The sequence below is a fragment of the Heterodontus francisci genome, chromosome 31 (assembly GCF_036365525.1).
Source record: "Heterodontus francisci isolate sHetFra1 chromosome 31, sHetFra1.hap1, whole genome shotgun sequence".
NCBI classification, from domain to species: Eukaryota; Metazoa; Chordata; class Chondrichthyes; order Heterodontiformes; family Heterodontidae; genus Heterodontus; species Heterodontus francisci.
Window position 1 is genome coordinate 42791611 of NC_090401.1, and position 25506 is coordinate 42817116.

At 46.8% G+C, this 25506-nt stretch overlaps 3 protein-coding genes across 3 annotated transcripts in view; 2 read left to right on the plus strand and 1 right to left on the minus strand.

Moving 5' to 3' along the window:
- Positions 1 to 8952, plus strand: part of wdtc1 (WD and tetratricopeptide repeats 1) — a 52487-nt gene extending 43535 nt beyond the window's left edge. Inside the window, exons 14-16 of the mRNA XM_068011412.1 lie at positions 698 to 872; positions 2737 to 2929; positions 5672 to 8952. Coding sequence (XP_067867513.1) covers positions 698 to 872; positions 2737 to 2929; positions 5672 to 5866 — 563 coding nt within the window. The 3' untranslated portion in view covers positions 5867 to 8952. The remainder of the gene's footprint in view (positions 1 to 697; positions 873 to 2736; positions 2930 to 5671) is intronic.
- Positions 8953 to 10757: 1805 nt separating this feature from the next.
- LOC137346980 (TMF-regulated nuclear protein 1-like) lies at positions 10758 to 11360 on the minus strand. Its single transcript, XM_068010954.1, has one exon. The coding sequence runs from the start codon at positions 11292 to 11294 to the stop codon at positions 10866 to 10868; it is 429 nt and encodes a 142-aa protein (XP_067867055.1). The 5' UTR covers positions 11295 to 11360; the 3' UTR covers positions 10758 to 10865.
- A 627-nt stretch (positions 11361 to 11987) lies between these two features.
- On the plus strand, positions 11988 to 25137 carry LOC137347043 (V-type proton ATPase subunit d 2-like). Its single transcript, XM_068011048.1, has 9 exons — positions 11988 to 12038; positions 12879 to 12972; positions 16140 to 16311; positions 16699 to 16877; positions 20135 to 20214; positions 20766 to 20843; positions 22463 to 22639; positions 23502 to 23579; positions 24281 to 25137. The coding sequence occupies exons 1-9, from the start codon at positions 11988 to 11990 to the stop codon at positions 24440 to 24442; spliced, it is 1071 nt and encodes a 356-aa protein (XP_067867149.1). The 3' UTR covers positions 24443 to 25137.
- Positions 25138 to 25506: the final 369 nt, after the last annotated feature.

Consider the following 25506-nt stretch of genomic DNA (forward strand, 5'->3'; position numbering starts at 1 on the left):
TTTTCTAAGCAGGTGGTGGCGGACAGTTTTGAAAGGGAGGGCCAGTGCTTGAGGACAGGGAGAACTTAGCAATGTCAGCGAGCATGGGATCTTGGGAGGGAAAATTGAGTGAGGGAGAGGTCCTGCCACACTCCCACACCTCCATGTTGAATCTTTCCCCACCTACCTGGTCTGCATCAAATAACTCTGTGTCCTTGGCAATTTTAACCTACCCAAAACCTGGTTCCAGAGATGAGGAGGGGTGAGGCCACACAAGAATTTAAGCGCAAGTATATTAAATTTGAGGTGTCAGGAGTCAATGCAGGTCAGTAGGGACAGGAGTGATTACTGAGGGATAATTAGTGTGGGGTAGGGTACAGGTACCAGAGTTTTGGATGAGCTGAGGTGTGCAGAGGATCGGAGTCTGGACTGGGAACTATGTGGAGAGCAACTAACACCATAGCTCGTTACCCAGTGACTCTGAGCAGGAGTTTGTAAAGTCGGTTTCTATGGAGACATCAGCAGTATGCAGGTGTTAACCTCGTTATTTGCAATACCTTTAGGTAAGGGTCATTTTCATTTGCCATAACAGTCCCCCATCCACCACCTATCCTGTAACTGAGGGGAAGGAGACTCCACTTTAGTCATTCTGTTTTTTTTTTTAATCCACTTTCTGTGTTTGAACTGAGTTGCTGCTCTCCTTTCCCTGTTTTTACAGCTGATGAGAAGAAGGCAGGATCTACGACCCCAATTCGTATCCGATCGAGCGGCAGGAAGGATTCCATCTCTGATGATGAGGTGATTCTGAGGGAGCGAGGTTATGATTACAAGTCACGTTATTGTGGTCACTGTAACACCACCACAGATATCAAAGAAGCCAACTTTTTTGGAAGGTAATTTTATAATTTACGAGAAGGCAGCAAGGTTTTGGAAGCCTGTCTAAAACAATTAAGCTATTGGAGTGTATGTAGAATAAAGCTTTGACTATATTGCAGCAAAATGGGATATAAAAGGATACCATTGTCCATTATTCTGTAAAATATTCCTGAAATTGTTTTTAGAAATCTCAACTTCCCTGTGAAGTGTCTTTAGACGTTTTACTATGTTAAAATTGCTATATGAAAGCAAGTTGTTATGGCTCAAAAGGGAATTTCCGTGAGATTTTCTGTAAAATGGCTGTTAGTGTTCTGTGTTTTTGTGCCAATGTCAGGAGATTGCATAGTTGGGCAATGGATCTGTGCTGTTTTTGATACTCCTGTTCCGTGGAGCAAACTTGATGAGCCTGCTGGCCTTGCCCTGTGTATCTATATCCATAGGGATGGGGAGGTGGACATGGTGAGAATGGGAAGATGGGCCGAATGAAAACGTTACTTCAGTATTTGCAGAAGAGTGTGAAGGATGCCTCAAGCTTTTTTGGGGGCGGGACTTTATCTGGAGATGAATGAATCTCCGAGATGGGGTTAAATGGTCAGTAATGATGGCAATCAATAGATAGCTGCATTAAGGAGTCCGTTCTTAAGGGGTTCAGGGTACTAACAAATTCAGTAGAGATTGGAGCTGGGACATTATTACAGCTGTTCAAATAGGGGGAAAGGGATAATCCCAGCAACTGCTGCTGGTCAACTAGTTAGTTGTCGATGGGTAACTTATAAGACCAATTGGAGTCAAAATAAATGACTAAACTGTATGGGCATGGACTGATGAGAGATGGTCAGCGAAGGGTTGACTAATGGAATTCTTTTGAGAGAATAAGGAAAGCATAGATGCCGGTTTGGCTGGGGGGAGGGGGCCCAAGGGCTGGCGGTGGGTTATGTTAATGTAAACTTACAAAGTGTTTGACAAATTACTGATGGGCAATATAGTTTTTAAAAGTCAAGGTTTACTGCTTCTGAGCTGGGTGGAGCAGCAACTATCCTGGAGACACAAACAGGCTACGGAAAAGGGCAGATAAGTAGACGATACAAAATACAGAACGGAGTTAAATAATAAATTTTGTGAACAGAAACAAACAATGGAAATATAGAGCTTGGATGCTAAATTTCTGTGGGAATATCCTCCGGGATTCTCCCTGTCAGCTGTCCTAACTTGGATAATCAGATTTATTTGGATGTGTGCTGCATTTTCTGAGAGGTCATCACAGCATTCAAAATTGCCCAGGAATAGAATATAAAAGGTTCTGGGGCTTAATACAAAGTGGAGTTGTCCCTGAAAAATGCCTAAATTCAGCAGAGGCAAGAAAGGCTGAATGGCCTCCTTTTGTGCTTAAATATCTAAAAGAAAGAAAATTGAGTTTGAATCTTGAGTGGCTGTGCTGTGTCTCTGGCTACAGATTGCCATGTTTTGTAGTTTCTTGCTCCTGAAGGCACTATCTCGGTCTAGGGTGCGGATTCTGCTGCTTGCTGATACTGCACCCAAGTGACCTTGTCTGAGCCTCACAGTAATAGTTCACTGGGTGGGTTGGGGCTCACAGCTGAGTTTGATCCTGTCCTTGCATACCTGCACTTTACTTCAGGAGTCATTGGCTGGCAATTGCCCCATCTCTGACCCAGGCTGAGAACACTGATTGCCCCCAGTGCAGGATCAGTGGAAGTAAACTGTTTGCCTGTTGAAACTTAGCTGACTGGGGATTTGTGAGGGATGGCCCTTGGGGAGTGTGAGGGAATGACCATATTTAAAAGGAAGTCTGTCTGGCTGTAGCAAAAATTGTTCCATTTTTGTGACGAATGGTTCCCGGAATGAATTTCTCTTGCCTTTCAGTAATGGTCAGTACATTGTCAGTGGTTCCGACGATGGATCCTTCTTCATCTGGGAGAAAGAGACAACAAACCTTGTTCGTGTTCTGCAGGGCGACGAGTCGATTGTGAACTGTCTGCAGCCTCACCCGAAGCACTGCTTCCTTGCTACAAGTGGCATCGATCCTGTGGTTCGCCTCTGGAGCCCGAGACCAGAAGTATGAACTCAGAGTGACTGTGGACCCTGAACTCATTGTCCTAATGGGAGGGAACAAGAGCTACCTGCTAACCCAACACTAGCCCAGAGTGTGATAGCTACTTGCTAATACAACACTTGTCCAATTAACATCAACAAGAAAGAAAAAAAACTATTTGCCCAATCAATTCATTGGATAGGTTTAGAGATCTTTGCATTTGTGGGGTGGTCAAAAACTAGGAATCATAAATGTAAGGTAGTCACTACTAAATCCAGTAAGAAACATTTTTACCTAGATAGTGGTTAGAATGTGGACCTTGCTACCACATGATGTAGTTGAGGCAAGTAGCATTGATGCATTTAAGGGGAAGCTAAATAAATAAGAATATAAAATTTTATGCTGATGGGGCAAGATGAAGTAAGGAAGGAGGAGGCACATGTGGAGCATAAATACAGGCATAGACCAATTGGGCCGAATAGCCTGTTCTGTGCTGTAAAAATCTATGTCAAAAAAAATTCACTGAGTCTGACCCATTGTCCTTCTCAAGTTGCCATACAATGTGTTCTATAAGTCAGTCGTCTTCTGTACTGGATGAGCAGAAATTTCCTCCAACTAAATATTGGGAAGACCGAAGCCATTGTCTTTGATCCCCACCAGCAACTCCATTCCCTAATCACTGACTCCATCTGTCTCCGTGGCAATTGTCTGAGGCTGAACCACACCATTTGCTACCTTTGGTGTCATATTTGGCCCTGAGGTAAGCTCCCGACCACACATCTGTGCCATCATGAAGACTGCCTATTTCCACCTCTAACAGCACCTGCACCTGTCCCTGCCTCAGCTCATCTGCTTGCCTTTGTTACCTTTAGACTTGACTATTCCAGCACACTCCTCGCCTGCCTCCCACATTCTACTCTCTGTAAACTTAGGTCATCCAAAATTCTGCTGCCCATGTCCTAACTCACACGATGTCCTATTCATCCATTACCCCTGTGCTCACTGACCATCATTGATTCCCGGTTAAGCAACGCCTCGATTTTAAAATTCTGATCCTTGTTTTCAAATCCCTGCATGGTCCCAGCCCTCCCTATTTTTGTAATCATCTTCAGCCCCACAAGTCTCCGATATCTGTGCTTCTTTAATTCCCCAATTTTAACTGCTCTATCATTGGTGATCGTGTCTTCAGCCAGCAAGGCCTTAAACTCTGGCGTTCCTTCTCTAAACCTCTCTTCCTCTCTACCCCTCTTCTTTAAGATGCTCCTTAAAACCTACCTCTTTGACCAAGCTTTTGGTCATCTGCTGTAATAGCTCATGTGGCTCTGTGTCAAATTTTGCTTCTCAAGCATCTTGAGAGGTTTTATTATGTTAAAGGCATTATATAAATACAAGCTGTTTTTAGTGAGGTGAAATGGGAACAGTAAAGACTTCTGAAACAAATTTTATGTCAATGGGATTCATTAATGATTGGGAGAGAAGCGGTGGGGGGGGTAGTACAAAAATGTGCTTTTTATTGAACTAAAACCTAAGCTTTGATTTTTAACTTGTTACGACCGGTGAGAAAGGTATCTAGGGGTCCCTCTCAGTCTTCACCTGGTCTTACTGTAACAGGGTTTAATTTTAAACACACCAGGTTTTTAGCTCCCCCTTTGGTGAATCCTTGTTCACCGTTTTCCAATTATCAGGCAAAGAAACCAGCACAAACAGGTTTTCTTAGGTTTAAAGAAGAAAGGTTGAAATTTATTAAATTTGAACTTAAACTCTAATTCGGTTGACGCCTACGGATACACGACGCACCCACGCGCAAATAGAGACAGGAAAGAGCAGAAGGAAAATAAATTGGAAAAATTTGTGGCAATATCTGAAGATTTTTTGTTGCAGTTCTTCGAGCTCACCTTAGAGTCCTTGACTGTAGGTAGATCTTGCATTTCGTTGGGGCCCAGTATTCTTAAACCTTGTTCGCTGTAGGAGACTTTTCTCTTTCGGGGTCCACGTGTCTTCAGTGTATTCAGAGGCTTGTGATAAAGAGATGGGAGCAGACAGGAGAGAGGTCTTCTCAGTCTAGGAGCAAACAGTCTTTGAGTTCAAACTCTCTGTGGCCAGTTCAAAAGAAAACCCTGGAACAGCCAGTTTGTCATGTGACCAGCTGGTCTAACCAGTCCTGGCCCTTGTGGATTGTATCCTCCTTAGCAGGCCCTGGAATGCGCTTCCTCACCTTTGATGTCTGTTAGTATGTAAATGTTTTTTTCCAGCTATGACTGATCTGTTTAACAAGTCATTCCCTAGCTCCAGCAACAGTTAAAAATCAATGTTCATATGACAAAACCAATGTGCCTCATTCTTGGCAGATGGGGGCCTGCATGACAAACTGCAGGTCAGTTAACTGTAGTGGGTCACTGGTCAGGTTTTGTTGGTTTCTGTGCAGATTGGACTGACTGACCACTTGAAACTGCTTTGAGTCTGAATGGTATATAAATGGAGGTAATTGTTCAAGACCAGCTCCAGCTGAGCATACATCAGAGAAAGGTGGAGAGGGCAAGAGAGTAACTTCTGAAATGGAAATTCAGTGCAGAGGAGGAAGGGGCTGTTAAGTAGACTTACTGATTTTATGCACAAGTAATATAAATGCTTTATTTTTTTAAAAGTAGACATAAAAATGGCAGCAAAGCCTCGCACTGTACTGCCCCAGTGGTTGAACCCATGTGTCAGACTGAGGCGCAGATCTAGAGTCTGGTGGAAGAGCTGATTCATGTTTTTTTTTTCCAGAGTGAAGATCAAAATGAGCGAGTGATTGAAGACATGGAGGGGGCTTCACAGGCGAACCAGCGGCGAATGAATGCAGACCCCCTTGAGGTTATGCTCTTGAATATGGGATACAGGATCACTGGACTGACCAACAGTGGAATGGCCTCAGATGATGAGGAAAACTCTGAAGGCCAGGTGCAGTGCCGGCCGAGCTAAACAACAACTCCAACAACAGCGTACTTGGGACAGACCAGGGAAAAACTCTCAGTTCAGAGTGTCTGTGGCTGAAACACTGCACTGTCCTCAGCTATGCACCAAAAGCTTTGTTCAGGAAGCAATGACAGGGTTTGCATTATCTCCAACATCTATCAGACTCACTTATGGATGAGTTCTATATCAGTCTGCAGAAGTCTGAGAGTGATGGTGCTACCCTCTCAAGAACAGCTAACTGGGCCAAACCTGGCCTGAGACGCATACAGGAGACTTCAAATTGTTTCCGGTGATTGAAAAAGACTCATTTGATAAGCAGATCTTTTTGTAAATTGTCTAGATGCTGCTTTCAGTTTGTATAAATGCTTCCTCCTCTATCACCTTCAGTCCCTTTGTCGTAATGGATTCTGCGCAGTCCATTAGCAACAAGCAGCCGTTAATATTGAGGTAAACTGCACTCCTTTCATCGCCCTGGAACCACTAGTTCAAGTCCCAGGGCTTCCTTATGTAGCTTTCATTGCAGGACATAGAGGGTCCTGACTGGTGGTCACAGCTGGTAGTCATGTCCCTTGGTCACGGCCATGTTTGTGACTCCTTTGCCTGCCTCTTCGCCAGTTTACAATGCGCATGCAGGATGTGTAGCTAAACATGGCCTGATATAGGGATCTCTGCATCATTTGTGGGGACTTAGACCATGGACACATAGGATGAAATCACAGTGTACATGCAGAGAGGAGACTGTTTCATGGCGAAGTATGGGAGTTGGGTCAGGAAAACCCCCGCACTCAGTGTTGCGAACAACCTGGTGATGGGGCGGGGGGGGGTTGTGCCTACACACCTCTGTCTCCTGCACTCTATAGCTCTGTTCTTTGTCCAGCTTTCTTCCCCCAGTCTCGGCTGCCTGTCTACTTACTGTCTTTTTCACTGCTTAACATTCATCTGTTCAAGCACTGATTCTGTGAGCAGTGTCTGCAGCCTGTTCACAGCTTCCAGAGTTTGCAAAGTGTGATACTGCCCTCTCCTGGAATGCTTCTCACAGGGTGACTTTTTACTCAGGTGTCCCTAAAACTCGGCATTGTAAAACCAAGCCCCAGTCCCGTCAGGAGCTCTGAATCAAATGTTCCGTTTGCAGAGCATATTTAAGAATGTGGGGGGGGTGGACTTATTAAGTATATTTTGGTTTCTTTTTCTGGCTGCTGCTTTTTGATGACTTCTGTTGCGATGTGTGAGCTAGTTTAAGTCTTGAGCTGTCAGCTTTGAGAAGCAGCAGTGATGCTCTTGGTAAAGTTGGGGAGGAAATTATCAGTTTAGTTCTCATTCTGATTCCTAATTTGCTGTTAAGTTTATCAAATTTTATTGAGAGTTTGGCTGGAAGCTGTAGCATGAGGTAGAGAAGAATGTTTCACTTCTGGGCAGGTTGGGGGAAACACTGAGTGAGGGGGTGGGGAGAATTTCTGCCTGACAAGGGAGGGGAGCAAGCTGACAATGTGGTAGGAAGTAATGAAAACAGCAACAACTAACTGCAGCCATTCTGTTACAACACTGACCCAATAAATGGTAGCAAATGGAATGGAGTGCACACCCTGACTGGTAGAGTAGGTTAGCAAGCTATCCTTCTACCTCTGAAACCTGTGCGAGATCTAACGCAGAGAGGAAATCCTACCTGCCAGCATGAAGCTCCTGTTTGAGTTTCAGGAGGTTCCACTTAAATTGACTGAAAATGTGGAAACTGATGTGTTCACAAAGATGGGAGGTGAAATATCTTTCTTACATGGCAGAGGGTGATGTTTTGTAGTAGTATGCAGTGTATAAAGAGTTACTGTTGTGAGGAGTTATGGTTTTGTTTATAACAAGGTGGGAGTTAAGGTCCTATGTACACAGTTCCAATTGATTTTGCCAGTGTGTGCACAATATAGAGATCACTTTAATCACTAATAGTGACTCCTTCACTTCCTGGACAAACAAATTCATCACATGCGGAGACTTCTCTGCTGCAAGTTCCATTTGCGTTTTAAGGCACATTCAATTGGGTTACACTGAATTGAAAGCAAGTTTGTGAAATGGTGATCACTGATTCGCTTCACTGCAGCTTCTCCTGGAAGGATTTGTTCATCAATTTATTTTGAAAGCCACTAATTTGCTGTTTTCATGAGAAAACAGATGAAATCATTGGCTGAAATCTGTACAGCTCAGTTAGAAATTCCATTGCCTGTGCAATAACAGCAGAATTTGACTGGTTCGGTTACTGATCATGTGTGACTGCCTTAGCAGTTACTATGCTGGGTATGCTGTAGCCAGTTGATCACCTAAACTAGTTACTGATCAGTTGCTGAGACGGTGAGCTGCTGCATCATTGCAGGCAGGTGTTTCCTGAGATCCTCCCTAGGGGTTGCAGGGTTAGAATTCAACCAGAAGGAGGCCTATAGTTCAGTAAAGTGTCTAATCCCAGTCCGGAGAGGCTGTGGTGTTAGAGCAGGCTTGATTTGAGATGTAGCCAGAACTTATTAGCTAATCGCACCATCAGCCTTTATGTCTGTAATTGCATTGTTAAGTAATACCTTAAAGTGTAAATTAGGTTATGGTGGGATTGTTAATCAGGATAAATTATTCTGTTTAAAATCCTGCCCGATCCCTTCACTGGGATCGTTGCACCTTTGCGGTTGTTCAACAGCCTTGATCTGAAGCTTTAACCCCCTGTGTGGTATCAGTCAGTGCATTAAATGGTAAAGTATGTCAGTGGTGGGGTAGGTAGTTGGAAGTTCAATGTGCTGGATATTCCTCTGCAACAATTGCAGTCTCCCCCCCCAATCTGAGAGCTGCAGTGCCAATTGTGTGCATAAACCTCACTCAGTTTGTTGCTCCTGTCCTTGTCTGTGATTTGATGAGGAATTGCCCGTGGGAAGCTGCTAACTGTACAAATTAAATTGTTAATCCACGGTTGTGATGAGTTTAAAGCCAGCATTAAATGGCGGGTTTAGCAGAATGCTGTTTGGTTTGGTTGCTAATAATTCATACTTGTATAGGGGCTGCTGCTTTCAACAAGCTTGTAGTTACTCCCAATGTACATTGGTGCAATAAAAACACAAACCACAGTAATCTGCTTACATTCAAATACTAAATGTGCTGCACTCTCTCCAACAGGCACGATTTGTACGTGAGCACTGTGACTGACCAGTGCACATCTCAGTTTGGCTCAGTTAGTATTATCCTCACTTCAGGTCTCAAAGTTGTGGGTTTGAGTCCCACTCCAGAGATTTTAGCGTGAAAGCCAGACTGGGAGTGCGACACTATTGAAGGTGCTGTCTTTCAGATGTGGCGTTAAAACGAGGCCCTTTCTGCCCTCTTGGGTAGATGTAAAATCATCCCCTGGCCACTATTGGAAGAGCAGAGGTATTCTCCCTGGTGTCCTGGCAAATTTTTAATCCTTCAACATCACTAAAACAGAATTACCTGGTTATTTGTCCCAGTTGTTTGTTGCATCTGTGCGCTAATTGGTTGCTGCATTTCCCTACATTACAGCTGTGATTACACCTCAAAAGTACTGCAGCAGCTGCAGAACACTATGGGACATTGAGGATATGAAAGACACGGTATAAAGGTCTTCCTTTTTAAATTTTAAAATCCAAGAAGAAAAAAGTGCAAAAGCTAAACCAGATTGTAATAGGGCAGGTTTTATAGAGATGAGTGAGTTGAGAGGTGGATGGTGAAATTGTCCCCGTGTTTGTGTGCTCTTCCCCCATCCCCACCCTGCTTGAGTGGGATGCAATCAGTGGAAAATCAGTCCTTTCAGGGTTTCCTGATTGGTGTGGAGAATGTTTTAAAATCTTGATTCTCTCCTGGGGTTGGAAATGGCTGCACAATGAGTGATGAGACCAGCGCTCCTGATGCCAGTCTCCAGTGACCGTAGCAACAACTACAGACATCACACAGCCAACAAATTAATGAATGTATTGAGGTGTGTAATCTGTAGCTTGGGCCCTTTAAACATCACATAATATCAGCAACACAATTCCATGGGGAAAGGGCACCTGTTGCATGGAACATGATGCAAACAATATTTTTTTGAATAAGTCAACAAGATGGTGGATGAGGGAAACCTAACAAATGTGTACTTCAACCTTCAAAAAGATTTTGACAATACCCTGTACAACAAGCTTCAATACAAGATCGAAGCCTTAGAAATTAGAGGTAATATAAAAGCAAAAACAAGAAATGCTGGAAATACTCAGCAGGTCTGGCAGTATCAGTGGAGAGAGAAGCAGAGTTAACGTTTCAGGTCAGTGACCCTATCAGTACAGTTAATATATTGACTGGGTTGAAAACTGGCTGTAAGGATGTAGGCAAAGAGTAGTTATAGATGGATTTGGAAACCAGGAGTGACCTACAAGGACCAGTGTTGGAACCATTGCCCTTTACAGTTTCTATTTAGAGATCTCGATGTAGATGCTGTTGGCTCCATCTGCAAATTTAGGACTAGATGATGCTCGACTACATCAGGCGGATCTTGATGTACTGGGGGAATGGGTTTATGACTGGAAAATGTTTAATTTGGATAACTACAGTGTTCTGCGTGCGGACAGAGCAAATGTTGAACTTGTTTACAGTCTTCAGGGAGGTGGGGGGAGACATTAAAGCAAATGGGTGAGAAGATCTGGGCATGCTAGTGTACGTGCAGTGGGTGAGTGTAGGTGTGTTTGTGAGCTAAACCCTGTGATATTAAATTTCCTACCTGAGAGTGTGCCCGTTACTCCAAAGGCTGGTATAATTCACGTAACACGGTCTACACTGTCCCATCAAACAGGGACAGGTACAGCACGGGTTGGGTACGGAGTAAAGCTCCTTCTACACTGCCCCATCAAACACTCCCAGGGTTAGATATGGAGTAAAGCACTCAGTGTGAATTAAATAGATATTTATTTTAATTTACATTCTGGTTAAGGGAAGAGTCAGAGACCCGGGAAATTGCACAACAGACCTGCGGCTCCCGGCCACTCGGCCCGTCTCCTCATTTACTGGCCCAGGGGACACAGCCGCGCAGCCCCAAGGCAGCGGCCACCATCAGCGGCGCCCGGTGTCCCCTGAATTTGAGGTGGGTTTTGATGCTCTGGCTCCGGGCGCTAAGTCCAATCTCTCCCTGCTGAGCACCGCTCCGGATCCGGTTGACCAGCTCCCCGTGTTCCACTGCCTCCTGCTCGGCCCGGACCAGGATATCGTGCAGCTGCTGCAGGCCGATCTCCAGCTCCCGGACCCGGCGCTGCCGCCGCTCCATCTCCAGCAGTCTCCGCCGGGCTTCCGCAAACTCCAGGCTGCTGCTCGGCGTTAAGGCCCGGGACACCGGCTCGCTCCCCGGGCCCCGTTGCTCCTTCTCCTCGCCCGCGGCTGGCGGGGCAGTCGCAGCTCCTTTTCCCAACTGTTTGTCCCGCAGCTTCCCCATCGCAATCCCCGAAGCTCAGCTCCGTCTGCGGAGATTCTGCAGTGTGGGCGGGACGGGGAATGGGCGGGATTCTGCAGTGTGGGCGGGACGGGGAATGGGCGGGATCTGCAGTGTGGGCGGGACGGGGAATGGGCGGGATTCTGCAGTGTGGGCGGGACGGGGAATGGGCGGGATTCTGCAGTGTGGGCGGGACGGGGAATGGGCGGGATTCTGCAGTGTGGGCGGGACGGGGAATGGGCGGGATTCTGCAGTGTGGGCGGGAAGGGGAATGGGCGGGATTCTGCAGTGTGGGCGGGACGGGGATTAGCAGTTCATATGCAAGGTCACAGGCCTGAAACTTTAACTTTGCTTCTCTCTCCACAGATGCTGCCAGATCTGCTGAGTATTTTCAACACTTTTTGTTTTTGTGTCGGGGGCTTCGCAGGATGTGCGGGCCGGGAATTGGGCTGGGTTCTGCAGTGTGGGTAGGGGTAGCAGGGTGGGGCATTGGATCTGTCCGGCTCCGACCTGCAGTCTGTGACATTGGCCCAACCTCCAAACTATTTGGAGCAAAGGATCATCTGTCCTACACTGGGGCCAGTGAGCAAACTTTGGAAGGCTATAGACATTTGAAATTTATTTTACTGTTAATAAAATCAGCAATAAATGTATATTTTGAGAACACGCTTTAAATGAGAAGACTAATAATATACTATGTTGAACACTGATTTAGTGAAATTCCTGGCATTGTTTTTGCTTGAACAAGTAGACAATGCTTGTACACTTGTAGCAATGCAGAGTATTCCAGATAGATATTAGACTCTCAGGAGTGATCATGATCGCTCTCTTTCACCACCCCCCGCCCATGTCTGTCTCTCTCCCCCTGCCCCCACGTGTCTGTCTGTCTCTCTCGACGTGTCTCTCTCTCTCCCCCTCTGTGTCTCACTCTCTCTTGCTCAATGTGTGTGTGTCTCCCCCCCCTCTGTGTTTGTATCTCTCTCTCTCCCCCTCTGTATCTCTTTCTCTCCCCATCTGTGTCTGTCTCTTTCTCACCCTCTGTGTGTCTCTCTCTACCCCCCCACCCCGTGTGTGTGTCTCTCTCGCCCCCTCTGTCTGTGTCCCTCTCTGTCTGTTTCCCTCTGTCTGTTTCTCCCCTCTCTGTGTTTGTCTCTCTCTCTCTGCCCCTATCTGTCTCTCCCTCTCTGTGTCCATCTCTCCCTCTCTCGCCCCTCTGTGTCTGTCTCTCTCCCTCTCTCTGTGTTGTCTCTCTCTTCCCCCCCCACTTTGTGTGTATGTGTGTGTGTGTCTCTCTCTCTCCTTCCCTCCTGCCAGGCAAATGCCGCAAGCCTTGGGCTCACCTTCACTTTAATCAGCATGCTGTTGGTTCCTCAGGCTGACTGCAACTACTGTCTCCTTCGTGACCCACTCTGCTCATTAACCTCCAGAGTCACGCCAGCAGGCCGCAGCCAATCACCACGCAGACACACAGTGCTCTCTGGGAGTTGCATCCCGGATTACGATTTCATCCATAGGGACCGGGGAGCAGGGGAGTCTGCATTTCCCAGCAGAGTTACTGAAAGCAGCAGAGGCGGCTGATTGTAATAGAAATCTTTGGCGGGTCGGAAGAAATTTCACATCCCTGAAGCTGAAAGCAAATGGCCGAGGTCAAAAACTGTGCAGCAAGGAGGAGGAACAGCAGGTACGGTTTTCATCTGCGGGACGGATGGAAAACTTTGACAGGCCAGACTCTGGCCTGCGGGCCACATGTTGGACAACCCTGTTCTAAAGCCAGTCCCTAATCCCTGTCCCTTGATCAACCTCAAACCTTGCTCCTAATCAAATCTCCCTAAACTCATATCCCCTAATCCCAGAACCCCCAAACCCAGGTCCTCTAATTCCAGCACCCCTCAATTTAGCCCCCTCAACACAGCTCCTAATAAAATCCCTGCTGTACTCAAACCCTAATCACAGCCTCCCTAAACCCAGCACCCCTATACCCAGAATCTCTAAAACACTCCCTAATCCCGGTTACTCTGTGACACACACACCCTAATCCCAGTTGGTCACACTACCCCTCTCTAACACACTCTTCCTTTCTTTGTGTAGGATGTTATCACACCCTGTTGGTCCCTGATAAAAAGGTTCTGGTTGAAGGCAGGCTCACACAGAAAAATGCCGAGCAGTCAGCGACTTCCTCAGATGGAAATCGGTCTGGTTCACCTTCTTAGAGTCATAGAGTCGTACAGCATAGAAACAGGCCCTTCGTCCCACTGCGTCCATGCCGACCATAATGCCTATCTATACTAATCCCACCTGCCTGCATTAATTCCATATCCCTCTACGCCTTGCTCATTCAAGTACCTGTCCAGATGCCTCTTAAATGTCGCTACTGTTCCTGCCTCCACCCCCTCATCAGGCAGCTCAATCCAGATACCCACTATTCTCTGTGTGAAAAATTTACCCCTTTGATCCCCTTTAAACCTCCACCCTCTCCCCTTAAATCTATGCCCTTTAGTTTTAGTCACCCCTACCATGGGAAACAGACTCTGGCTATCTTGGGTCAGTGTGTACTGAAGGGAGCCAGATAGTGACTGGAAGAAACCTACGCACACCTGTACCTGGGTCAGGAACCTGAACACACCTGTACTGGGATCTGGACACTGCACACTTGCCTATCAATGACTGAGTTTTGAGTAATGTACTGAAAGCTGGTGAGAGCCCATGGACTGTCACTTCGAGACAGGGAAATAAGAACAAAGCAGTTGTGTGTGTGTGCGTGTGTGGAGAAGAGAGTTTGTGACAGCTCTGGCTGTAGTCAGAAGGAAGAGATCGAATGGGTCACAGGAGCTAGGAACTAATTCAGGTTCCATCAATGAGCAGACTGCTATCTCTTTAAGGATTACTGTTTAACCTGCAACATGATACTCTCTGTAGATTTTGTTTTATAACAACATGCAAGGGAGGTAAAAGTGGTGGGGGCGGGGGGGATTCACAGCACGTTCAGGACAGGGATGAGAGATTTATTGGTCTCGATGACTAGGAAATATTGTGCAAAACACAAACAGCTAGTGTTAGCCAGAATCACCCAGCTCCACTCAGCCGTGTTGGTGATATCACCAAGAACTTTATTAGCCCTGATCTTCGGTTTGAGAAGGAGAGCAGCAGGGACCAAAGAGAGAGACTCATCATAGTGAGAGCTGCAAACTGTCACTTGAACGATGGGCTTCGCAGAATTTTATTTTAATGTGGACAGCGGTTACCTGGAGGGACTGGTCAGAGGTTTCAAAGGTGGAATTCTGAAACAGGCAGATTTCCTCAATCTGGTGCAGTGCCAGACTCTAGAGGGTGAGTTCTTGTTAAATCTCTTTTTGTTTTTCCAGTTCCCTCAATGGGAGATCAGAATAGAGGAAGACTTGCATTTATATAGCGCCTTTCATATGAATACAGGACATCCCAAAGCACTTTTCAGCCAATTAAGTATTTTTGAAATGTAGTCATTGTTGTAACATAGGTAAACACAACAGCCAATTTGCACACAGCAAACTTCGACAAACAGCAATGTGATATTGACCAGATAATCTGTTTTAGTGATATTGATTGAGAGATAAATATTGGCCAGGCCACTGGAGATAATTCCCCTTTTCTTTGAAATAGTGCAATGAGATCTTTTACATCCACAAATGAGGTCTTGTATTAACACTTCATCCTAAAGGAGGTCAGCTCTGTCAGTGTAGCACTCCCTCAGTACTGTACTGGAGCATCAGCCTTGATCTTAGTGCTCAAGTCCTGATATGGGACTTGAACCCACAACTTTCTGACTCAGAGGTGAGAATTTTTTTTTATTTGTTCGTAGGATATGGGCATCACTGGCTCAGCCCATTTATTGCCCATCCCTAATTGCCCTTAAACTGACTGGCTTGCTAGGCCATTTCAGAGGGCAGTTAAGAGTCAACCATATTGCTGTGGGTCTGGAGTCACATGTAGGCCAGACCAGGTATGGACGGCAGATTTCCTTCTCTAAAAAGCATTAGTGAACCAGAAGGGTTTTTAGAACCCATGTCCCCAGAGCATTAGCCTGGGCCCCTGGATTACCAGTCAAGTGACATTACCACTACACCACCGCATCCCCTAATGCAACCAACTGAGCCACAACTGACGCCCAAGGATACTCCCCCAGTGCCATGACCAAACTGCTATTTTTTTCATGTGGGACCAGCCACTGATTGTTAGTAGGATGTGCTGTGTTGTTGGTGGGGGGGGGGGGGGGGTGGGGGTGGGGCAGGTGTTGTGGAGAGGATTGGGGGGATGAGGGGAGTGGGGTATGGGGGAGTGGATAGAATGGGTAGGGAATGGGGAGGACTGTGGGGATGGGGGAGTGTGGTGTGGAAGGGAGGGGGCATGTGTGGGGGAAGTGGGGGGGGGGGTGTAATCTAACCTTCTCCTGCCTTCCCTCAGTTTCTGCTCATGTGCAACTTCCAGTGTGAGTGCTCGGTGGAGACATGAAGCAGGATCCTCAGCAACTTTCCTCCGTGGCCAGTGATCTGACAGAACACAGCAAAACTGTGGCAGAAATACTGGATTATAATAGAGGAAGGGAGCCAAGGCTGAGGGTTTTTTTAGCAGCTGCACTGTGACCTGTGTTGATAAATAGACACGGTGAAGCTGGAGATATCCATCTACATTGATTAAAAGAAGTATTATACGGGCAAGAATGGGTAGATCATTCCTGGGAGTTCATTACCTCCTACCCTTAGTCCCAGTGAGGGTTAATACTCTTGCATTTAATAAGTCTTGTGTTTAGTGTGTATCGAGCATGGTTTGCTGCGGATTTAACCCTAACCAGCGGCTTTTGTTGTCTTTCTGCAGACTTGAAGCTGCATCTTCAGAGCACAGACTATGGCAGCTTTCTGTCCAATGAAACGGGTCCTCTCACCGTCTCTATCATTGATGATAAACTGAAACAGAAACTGCTGGTGGAATTTGTCTATCTGCGGAATCATTCCTTGCAGCCACTCACCACCTTCCTGGATTATATCACGTTAGTAATTGGGGCTTTGTGCTGTTTTGCTGTTGCATTAACATTTTGAAGAGCCCGTTTCAAGCATGTCTGAGGAAATCAGTGTTTCATTAGTAACACAATCACATTGCTCAGTGAGTGACAATGAGTGTGTGAGTGACAGTGAGTGACAATGACAGTATTTGAGAGACAGTGAATGAGTGATGACGAGTGAGTGATAGTGAGTGAGTGAGTGACGAGGAGTGAGTAACTGACTGAGTGGCTGGGTTATACTGGCCTGTACTGGGCTGCACTGGGTATTGAGTCTTGAAGTGAACTTTCCGATAGCTTCAGTTCTAGGCTCAGCTCTTCCTCACCTTGCTGCGGAGTTCAGTGTAACTTGTGTCCGTTGGCTGCTTTGTTTTAAAGGTACAGCTACATGATTGACAACGTTATCCTGCTGATTACTGGCACATTGCGCCAACGTCCGATCTCTGAGCTCCTTCCAAAGTGCCATCCTTTGGGCAGCTTCGAGCAGATGGAGGCTGTTCATATTGCCCAGACACCCGCTGAACTCTACAGCGCTATCCTGGTCGATACACCACTAGGTAAGATATAGTCTCACTGCCCCCAGAACCCAGCAGCTGGTGTTCAGCACAGTCAGAGGCAATTCTCTGAACATTAGCCTGGACCAGCTGCAGCGTCACAGTATGCAGGGCCATAGTGTACTGGTCAGTGCAGGGGTCCGAGTGTCTCACTCTGTACTGGTCAGTGCAGGGGTCCGAGTGTCTCACTCTGTACTGGTCGGTGCAGGGCCCGAGTGTCTCACTCTGTACTGGTCGGTGCAGGGGTCCGAGTGTCTCACTCTGTACTGGTCAGTGCAGGGGTCTGAGTGTCTCACTCTGTACTGGTCAGTGCAGGGGTCTGAGTGTCTCACTCTGTACTGGTCAGTGCAGGGGTCTGAGTGTCTCACTCTGTACTGGTCAGTGCAGGGGTCCGAGTGTCTCACTCTGTACTGGTCAGTGCAGGGGTCCGAGTGTCTCACTCTGTATTGGTCAGTGCAGGGGTCCGAGTGTCTCACTCTGTACTGGTCAGTGCAGGGGTCCGAGTGTCTCACTCCGTACTGGTCAGTGCAGGGGTCCGAGTGTCTCACTCTGTACTGGTCAGTGCAGGGGTCCGAGTGTCTCACTCCATACTGGTCAGTGCAGGGGTCCGAGTGTCTCACTCTGTACTGGTCAGTGCAGGGGTCCGAGTGTCTCACTCCGTACTGGTCAGTACAGGGGTCAGAGTGTCTCACTCTGTACTGGTCAGTGCAGGGGTCCGAGTGTCTCACTCCGTACTGGTCAGTGCAGGGGTCCGAGTGTCTCACTCCGTACTGGTCAGTGCAGGGGTCCGAGTGTCTCACTCTGTACTGGTCAGTGCAGGGGTCCGAGTGTCTCACTCTGTACTGGTCAGTGCAGGGGTCCGAGTGTCTCACTCTGTATTGGTCAGTGCAGGGGTCTGAGTGTCTCACTCTGTACTGGTCACTGCAGGGGTCCGAGTGTCTCACTCTGTACTGGTCAGTGCAGGGGTACGAGTGTCTCACTCTGTACTGGTCAGTGCAGGGGTCCGAGTGTCTCACTCTGTACTGGTCAGTGCAGGGGTCCGAGTGTCTCACTCTGTACTGGTCAGTGCAGGGGTCTGAGTGTCTCACTCTGTACTGGTCAGAGCAGGGGTCTGAGTGTCTCACTCTGTACTGGTCAGTGCAGGGGTCTGAGTGTCTCACTCTGTACTGGTCAGTGCAGGGGTCTGAGTGTCTCACTCTGTATTGGTCAGTGCAGCGGTCTGAGTGTCTCACTCTGTATTGGTCAGAGCAGCGGTCTGAGTGTCTCACTCTGTATTGGTCAGTGCAGCGGTCTGAGTGTCTCACTCTGTACTGGTCAGTGTAGGAGTCCGAGTGTCTCACTCTGTACTGGTCAGTGCAGGGGTTTGAGTGTCTCACTCTGTACTGGTCAGTGCAGGGGTCTGAGGGTCTCACTGTACTGGTCAGTGCAGGGGTCTGAGTGTCTCACTCTGTACTGGTCACTGCAGGGGTCTGAGTGTCTCACTCTGTACTGGTCAGTGCAGGGGTCCGAGTGTCTCACTCTGTACTGGTCAGTGCAGGAGTCCGAGGGTCTCACTCTGTACTGGTCAGTGCAGGGGTCTGAGTGTCTCACTCTGTACTGGTCAGTGCAGGGGTCTGAGTGTCTCACTCTGTATTGGTCAGTGCAGGGGTCAGAGTGTCTCACTCTGTATTGGTCAGTGCAGGGGTCCGAGTGTCTCACTCTGTACTGGTCAGTGCAGGGGTCTGAGTGTCTCACTCTGTATTGGTCAGTGCAAGGGTCAGAGTGTCTCACTCTGTACTGGTCAGTGCAGGGGTCCGAGTGTCTCACTCTGTATTGGTCAGTGCAGGGGTCAGAGTGTCTCACTCTGTACTGGTCAGTGCAGGGGTCCGAGTGTCTCACTCTGTACTGGTCAGTGCAGGGGTCCGAGTGTCTCACTCTGTACTGGTCAGTGCAGGGGTCCGAGTGTCTCACTCTGTACTGGTCAGTGCAGGGGTCCGAGTGTCTCACTCTGTATTGGTCAGTGCAGGGGTCCGAGTGTCTCACTCTGTACTGGTCAGTGCAGGGGTCCGAGTGTCTCACTCTGTACTGGTCAGTGCAGGGGTTTGAGTGTCTCACTCCGTGCTGGTCAGTGCAGGGGTCTGAGTGTCTCACTCCTTACTGGTCAGTGCAGGGGTCTGAGTGTCTCACTCCTTACTGGTCAGTGCAGGGGTCTGAGTGTCTCACTCTGTACTGGTCAGTGCAGGGGTCCGAGTGTCTCACTCTGTACTGGTCACTGCAGGGGTCCGAGTGTCTCACTCTGTACTGGTCAGTGCAGGGGTCCGAGTGTCTCACTCTGTACTGGTCAGTGTAGGGGTCTGAGTATCTCACAGTACAAATTAGTGCAGGGGTCCGAGTGTCTCACTCTGTACTGGTCAGTGCAGAGGCCCGAGTGTCTCACTCTGTACTGGTCAGTGCAGGGGTCTGAGTGTCTCACTCTGTACTGGTCAGTGCAGGGGTCCGAGTGTCTCACTCTGTACTGGTCAGTGCAGGGGTCCGAGTGTCTCACTCTGTACTGGTCAGTGCAGGGGTCCGAGTGTCTCACTCTGTACTGATCAGTGCAGGGGTCCGAGTGTCTCACTCTGTACTGATCAGTGCAGGGGTCCGAGTGTCTCACTCTGTACTGGTCAGTGTAGGGGTCTGAGTATCTCACAGTACAAATTAGTGCAGGGGTCTGAGTGTCTCACTCTGTACTGGTCAGGACAGGGGTCCGAGTGTCTCACTCTGTACTGGTCAGTGCAGGGATCCGAGTGTCTCACTCTGTACTGGTCAGGGGTCTGAGTGTCTCACTCTGTACTGGTCAGTGCAGGGGTCTGAGTGTCTCACTCTGTACTGGTCAGTGCAGGGGTCTGAGTGTCTCACTGTACTGGTCAGTGCAGGGGTCCGAGTGTCTCACTCTGTACTGGTCAGTGCAGGGGTCTGAGTGTCTCACTCTGTACTGGTCAGTGCAGGGTTCTGAGTGTCTCACTGTACTGGTCAGTGCAGGGGTCCGAGTGTCTCACTCTGTACTGGTCAGTGCAGGGGTCTGAGTGTCTCACTCTGTACTGGTCAGTGGAGGGGTCCGAGTGTCTCCCTGTACTGGTCATTGCAGGGGTCCGAGTGTTTCATTCTGTACTGATCAGTGGAGGGGTCTGAGTGTCTCACTTGCTCTGTTATAACACACACCCTGCGTTAGACCAGACAGTGAGTTAGGGTGTGTGTGTGTGTTTGAAATGAACACTAACTTATTCATTTCCATTTCCCAGCTTCCTTCTTCCAAGATTGCATCTCAGAGAATGACCTCGATGAAGTCAATATTGAAATATTACGAAACAAACTCTACAAGGTAACAGCAATAAATCGGATTAGATTCCGATCCGTAATTCACTCCCAGGTATCTGTTATAGGAACATAAGAAATCGGAGCCAGAGGAGGACCCGGCCATACAGCCCCTCGAGCCTGTTCTGTCATTCAATAAGATCATGGCTGAACTTTTACATCAACTCCATTTTCCCTCTCTTTCCCTATATTCCTTGATTTCTTTAGTGTCCAAATATCTATTGATTCCATGTACTCAATGACTGAGCATCCACAGCACTCTGGGGTAAGAATTCCAAAGTTTCCCACCCTCCGAGTGAAGAAATTTCTCCTAATCTCAGTGCTAAACAGCCAACCTCTTATCCTAAAACTAACTGTTGCTCTATATATAAATCACCCGAACCCCTCGATTAGATTCTAGCCTGTAACTCACTCCTATTCCTGGGTATCTATTATTTTATATATAAACCTCCTGAAACCCTGATTAGATCATTTTTATTTCTCTAATCAATCTGAGCAGAGCTGTTGATAAATGATTTCCTGTTCACACATCTCAGGGTCAGCACTTCCCTGTTTCAGGCTTATCTCGAATCATTTTACGGCTTCTGTAAAGAGCAGGGCGGGCAGACTGAAGAGGTGATGTGTCCCATCCTGCAGGTAAGCACTTTAACAACTTCCCCCACTGTGACTACTCGTCTCTGTAAAGTATAACTCCAGCAGACTAGGCCTGGGACTCTGGAACAATTCTGAGAATCATTAAAGCAGTGGCACTTTTACATGCATATAACAATTCATTAAAAAGGGAATTGTGGTCGAGGACTGTCAGACAGCTAATGTTAATCCCATGTTTAAAAAGGGTGCTAGAACAAGCCCAGGAAACTATGGACCAGTTAGCTTAACATCAATGGTAGGATAGATTAATTGAATCGTTACTCAAAGATATAATCGAAAAACATCTAGTAAAGATAATAAAGAGTAGTCAGCATGGTCTTTGAAAGAGAATTCTTGCATGACCAAACTTACTGGATTCTTTGAAGAGATAACAGAAAAAGTATGTAAGGGTAATTCAGTAGGCGTAATATTTTTGGATTTCCAAAAGGCCTTTGATAAGGTACTACATAGTAGACTCATGACAAAGGTCAGAGCATATGGAGTCAGGGGACAGGTAGCAGAATGGAGAGCAAGTTGGCTACAAACAGAAAGTAGGGGTTAAAGGTCGTTACTCAGACTGGCAAAATATGGGAAGTGGTGTTTCACAGGGATCAGTGCTGCAAACACTGGCATTCATTTTTTTGCATCATTGATTTGGACTTGGGAATCAGGAGTATAATTTTAAAATTTGCAGATGACACCAAATTGGGAGATGTAATTAATACAAAAGAAGAAAGGAAAAAATACAGGAAAACATTAATAAACGCGCAGAATGGGCGTGATATTAGCAAGTGAATTTCAATATAGATAAGTGTGAGGTTGTGCATTTTGGTAGGAAGATTAAGGTGGCCACATACTGCTTGGAAAAGAGCAGCCTAAATGAGGTCGAGAAATAGGCTACAGATACACAAATCATTAAAAGTAGCATCACAGGTTAATAAATGGCCATAAAAATGAAATAAAACACTAGGGTTCATTTCTAGAGGGGTAGTACTGAAAAGCAGTAAAGTTAATGTTAAAGTTGTATCGAACTGTGGTTAGACCACACTTGGGATACTATGCACAGTTCTGGTCTTCATATTATAAAAGAGATATAGAGATGTTGGAGAAGGTACACAAAAAGATTCATAAGGATATACTTTTCAGGAAAAACTGGACAATTTGGGCCTCTTTTCTCCAAAAAAAGAATACTGAGGGGTGACCTGATAGAAGTGTTTAAGATTATGAGAAGGTTTAATAGGGTAGGGGTAGAGGTAGAGATGTTTCCACTTGTGAGGGGCTATGACTATAAAATAGTTGCTAATAAGTTCAATAGGGAACTCATAAGAAACTTCTGTACCCAGACAATGGTGAAAATGTGCAACTCACTAGCAAAGGAATGGTTGAGGCAAATAGCATCGATGCATTTAAGGGAAACCTAGAATAAGAACATGAGAGAAAGGAATAGAAGGATATGTTGATGGGATGAGATGAAGTAAGGTACGAAGAGGCTGGTGTGTAACTTGTAGACCTGTTGGACTAAATGGCCTGTCTCTGTGTTGTGCTCTCTGTGTGACTCAATGTGACTGTCTAATTCTGGGGGTCTTTCTATGAGCTCTCTCATTCCTTGGTGTATTCCTGTCTAGTTTGAAGCTGATCGCCGTGCATTTATCATTACCCTGAACTCCTTCGGCACTGAGCTGAGCAGAGAGGATCGGGCTGCACTCTACCCCTGCTGTGGCAGGCTACACCCAGATGGTTTGACTCTCTTGTCCAACGCTGAGGATTTTGAACACGTGCGTGCAGTCGCTGAATATTATGCGGTATGTTCTTTCCCGGATACCGAAGCTCTCATTGTTACTGGAATCAATGTGCTCTTCCTTGTCCTATCAACATCTTCTCTTTTGTTATCTCTTGCCCCACCCCCGCTTTACTTGCTTAAAACCTATTACATTTCTGGCTGTGCCAGTTCTGATGAAGGGTCACTGACCTGAAACGTTAACTCTGCTTCTGTCTCCACAGATGCTGCCAGACCTGCTGAGTATTTCCAGCATTTCTTGTTTTTATTTCAGATTTCCAGCAGCGGCAGTATTTTGTTTTTATTATAATGTGCTGTTCCCGTTCACAGCCAGTCAAACTTTCCCATTCTGGTCCTGGACCTTGTCTGGTGTCAGAAAGGAGGTTCTGAGTCCAGTCAGGAGCCCACAGTTTCCAAACCCATCTAGGCGGCTGACAGCGTCTCTGTCTGGCCGGCTGAGAGTGTCTGTGGCTTAGGACCTCAGGAGTGTCTCTTTGGCCTCAATTTTAACCCTATCTGACAGGTAGGAGAAGTTTGAACAAGAGACTAAAATTAAAATCAGGATTGTGCTTCCAGCTCGTCCATCCCGGGCGCTGTAATATTCCCAATGATGATTCAGCCCCTGGCGAGTCTCCTGCTAACAGCAGTCTGAGAATCACACACCGTCTGACAGAACAGGAGGGAAGAATCCAGAGGATGCCGATGCAAATGTTAAAACTTTACCTCTCTTTGAGCTCCTCATGGACCAGCAGCAGTAGGAATGCTTCCTACCCCCTCCACCCCCAATACGATATCCCTAACACTTGTAGGTGGGATTTAGAACCCGTGTGCCCCATTAGCCAAGGATAATGTTTATTTCTGACCTGCCTCTTATTCTGTTCTGTCAGGAATATAAATTCTTGTTTGAAGGCGCAGAGAGGAACTCCGATGAGAAGACCCTGGAGGACAAGTTCTTTGAATATGAGGTAAAAGCCCCAATTGAGCACTTCACCGCCTCCTTGACCCCCTTTCATCACCTACACCTTCCCCTTTCACTCTCCTCCACTCCCTCAACCCATTCACCCCTTACACCCTCGGCACTCCTTCAACCCCTGCACCCAACTTCACCCCCTCACCCCAGTGTATATCGGGCTCGGTGCGTTTTAAACCTGCGGAGTTTGAGGTGAGGCTGTATTTCTGAGGTTGGTTATTTTAAATACATAGACTAGGAGCTGGGTCAGACTTGGGCTGGTGATCAATGCACGCTCTGACGCAAAGGATGGAAGTTGGGAGCTGTCACAAACTGTCAAGGCCTGAAGCACCCCAAATAATTGCTGATTTTTAGGCTCTGTGAGAAACAGTTAGGAAATTCCTGCGGTGCAGCCTGGATGGAAACAGCTGGGAGGGACGCTCGGACATCAGTTACATTACATTAAGATGTTTCCACCCATATCAGGCAGGACTGAGGAAACAGACACCACGGCCAAAGCATGTGAAGGCATTTATAGGGCTCAGTCCTAACAGCCCAGGAAAACGACACAGCCTTTTGGAAAAGGAAACCAGTGCCCAAATTAAGTGACTCACTCACCTATTGTCCAGGTGTGCTCACATACTGCATGCAAGATCCCAATGACTGCAACCTTGCACTCCTTTATCCAACTGTAACTCTCACTCTCTTCTTTCCCAGGTGAAGCTCAATGTGCTGGCGTTTGATAAACAGTTTCACTTTGGGGTATTTCACGCTTACATGAAGTTAAAGGAGCAGGAATGTCGGAATATCGTGTGGATCGCAGAGTGTATCGCCCAGAGGCATCGTACTCGAATCGGCAACTACATCCCCATACTCTAACCGCAAGTCACACAAACCATGACCAAAACCCTAGTAACCAGTGACTAACTCGCCCACTTATCACTTGTCCCATCGTTTCTGTGCCGTCCGAAAATGATCCATCTATTCTAATCCCACCTTCCAGCATTTGGTCCGTTGCCCTGCAGATTATGGCACTTGAGGTGCATATCCAGACTTCTTTTGAATGAGTTGAGGGTTTCTGCCTCAACTACCCTTTCAGGCAGTGAGTTCCAGACCATCACCAGCCTCTGGGTGAAAAAGTTTTGTCTCATCTCCCCTCTAATTTTTCTACCAATCACTTTAAATCTATTCCCCTCACCACTGACCTCTCTGCTAAAGTGAAAAGACCCTTCACCTCCACTCTACTCTCAGTAGCTAGCCTTCAGTAACTTATTCAAAGAAACCACCTCCCCCAACCAGCCCCAGGTAACCTCCTCTTTGCTCATCATGTAACATTCCCTCAATAACCAGCCTTTATTCATTTGCTAATCTCAGTAATCAGTCCCGAGGAAGCGACACATAGTTAGTAGACTAGTCATCAGCTCAGCCCCTAGGCTGGAAATGCTCTGATTCCAGTTAGTCTGTTCTGGTATGTTACCTAGATTCATGATGATTTGGTGCAGAAAGCAAGCAATATTGGGGTGGATGCACTCAGGGGTCCAATCAGAAATGAGAACTTTTCCTGGTGTACCAAATAGTCCATTAAAAAATATAATTCATACCATCAGTAAGAGATATTTCAGTTCTGTCAAATGTAACACGTAATGGGATTTTCAAACTGCACCCATCACACTGTGCAATGGATTTTCACACTGCAATAGTCACACTGCTTAATGATTTTCACACTGCACCAGTTACACTGTGTAATGAATTTTCCCACTGCACCAGTCACACTGTGTAATGGATTTTCATTATTGTAGTAGTCACACTGTGTAATGAATTTTCCCACTGCACCAGTCACACTGCATAATGAATTTTCACACTGCAATAGTCAGACTGTGTAATGGATTTTCTTCCGGCACCAGTCACACTGTGTTTTGGATTTTCACACTGCATCAGTCACA

Bases quoted from the DNA above. Each gene is read 5' to 3' on its own strand.
- LOC137347043 (XM_068011048.1), top strand. From the start codon at position 11,988: ATGTTGAACACTGATTTAGTGAAATTCCTGGCATTGTTTTTGCTTGAA. The intron at 12,039-12,878 runs GTAGACAATGCT...TGATTGTAATAG, and splicing joins CATTGTTTTTGCTTGAACAA to AAATCTTTGGCGGGTCGGAA. The intron at 16,878-20,134 runs GTAAGATATAGT...TCCATTTCCCAG, and splicing joins CCTGGTCGATACACCACTAG to CTTCCTTCTTCCAAGATTGC.
- LOC137346980 (XM_068010954.1), bottom strand. From the start codon at position 11,294: ATGGGGAAGCTGCGGGACAAACAGTTGGGAAAAGGAGCTGCGACTGCC.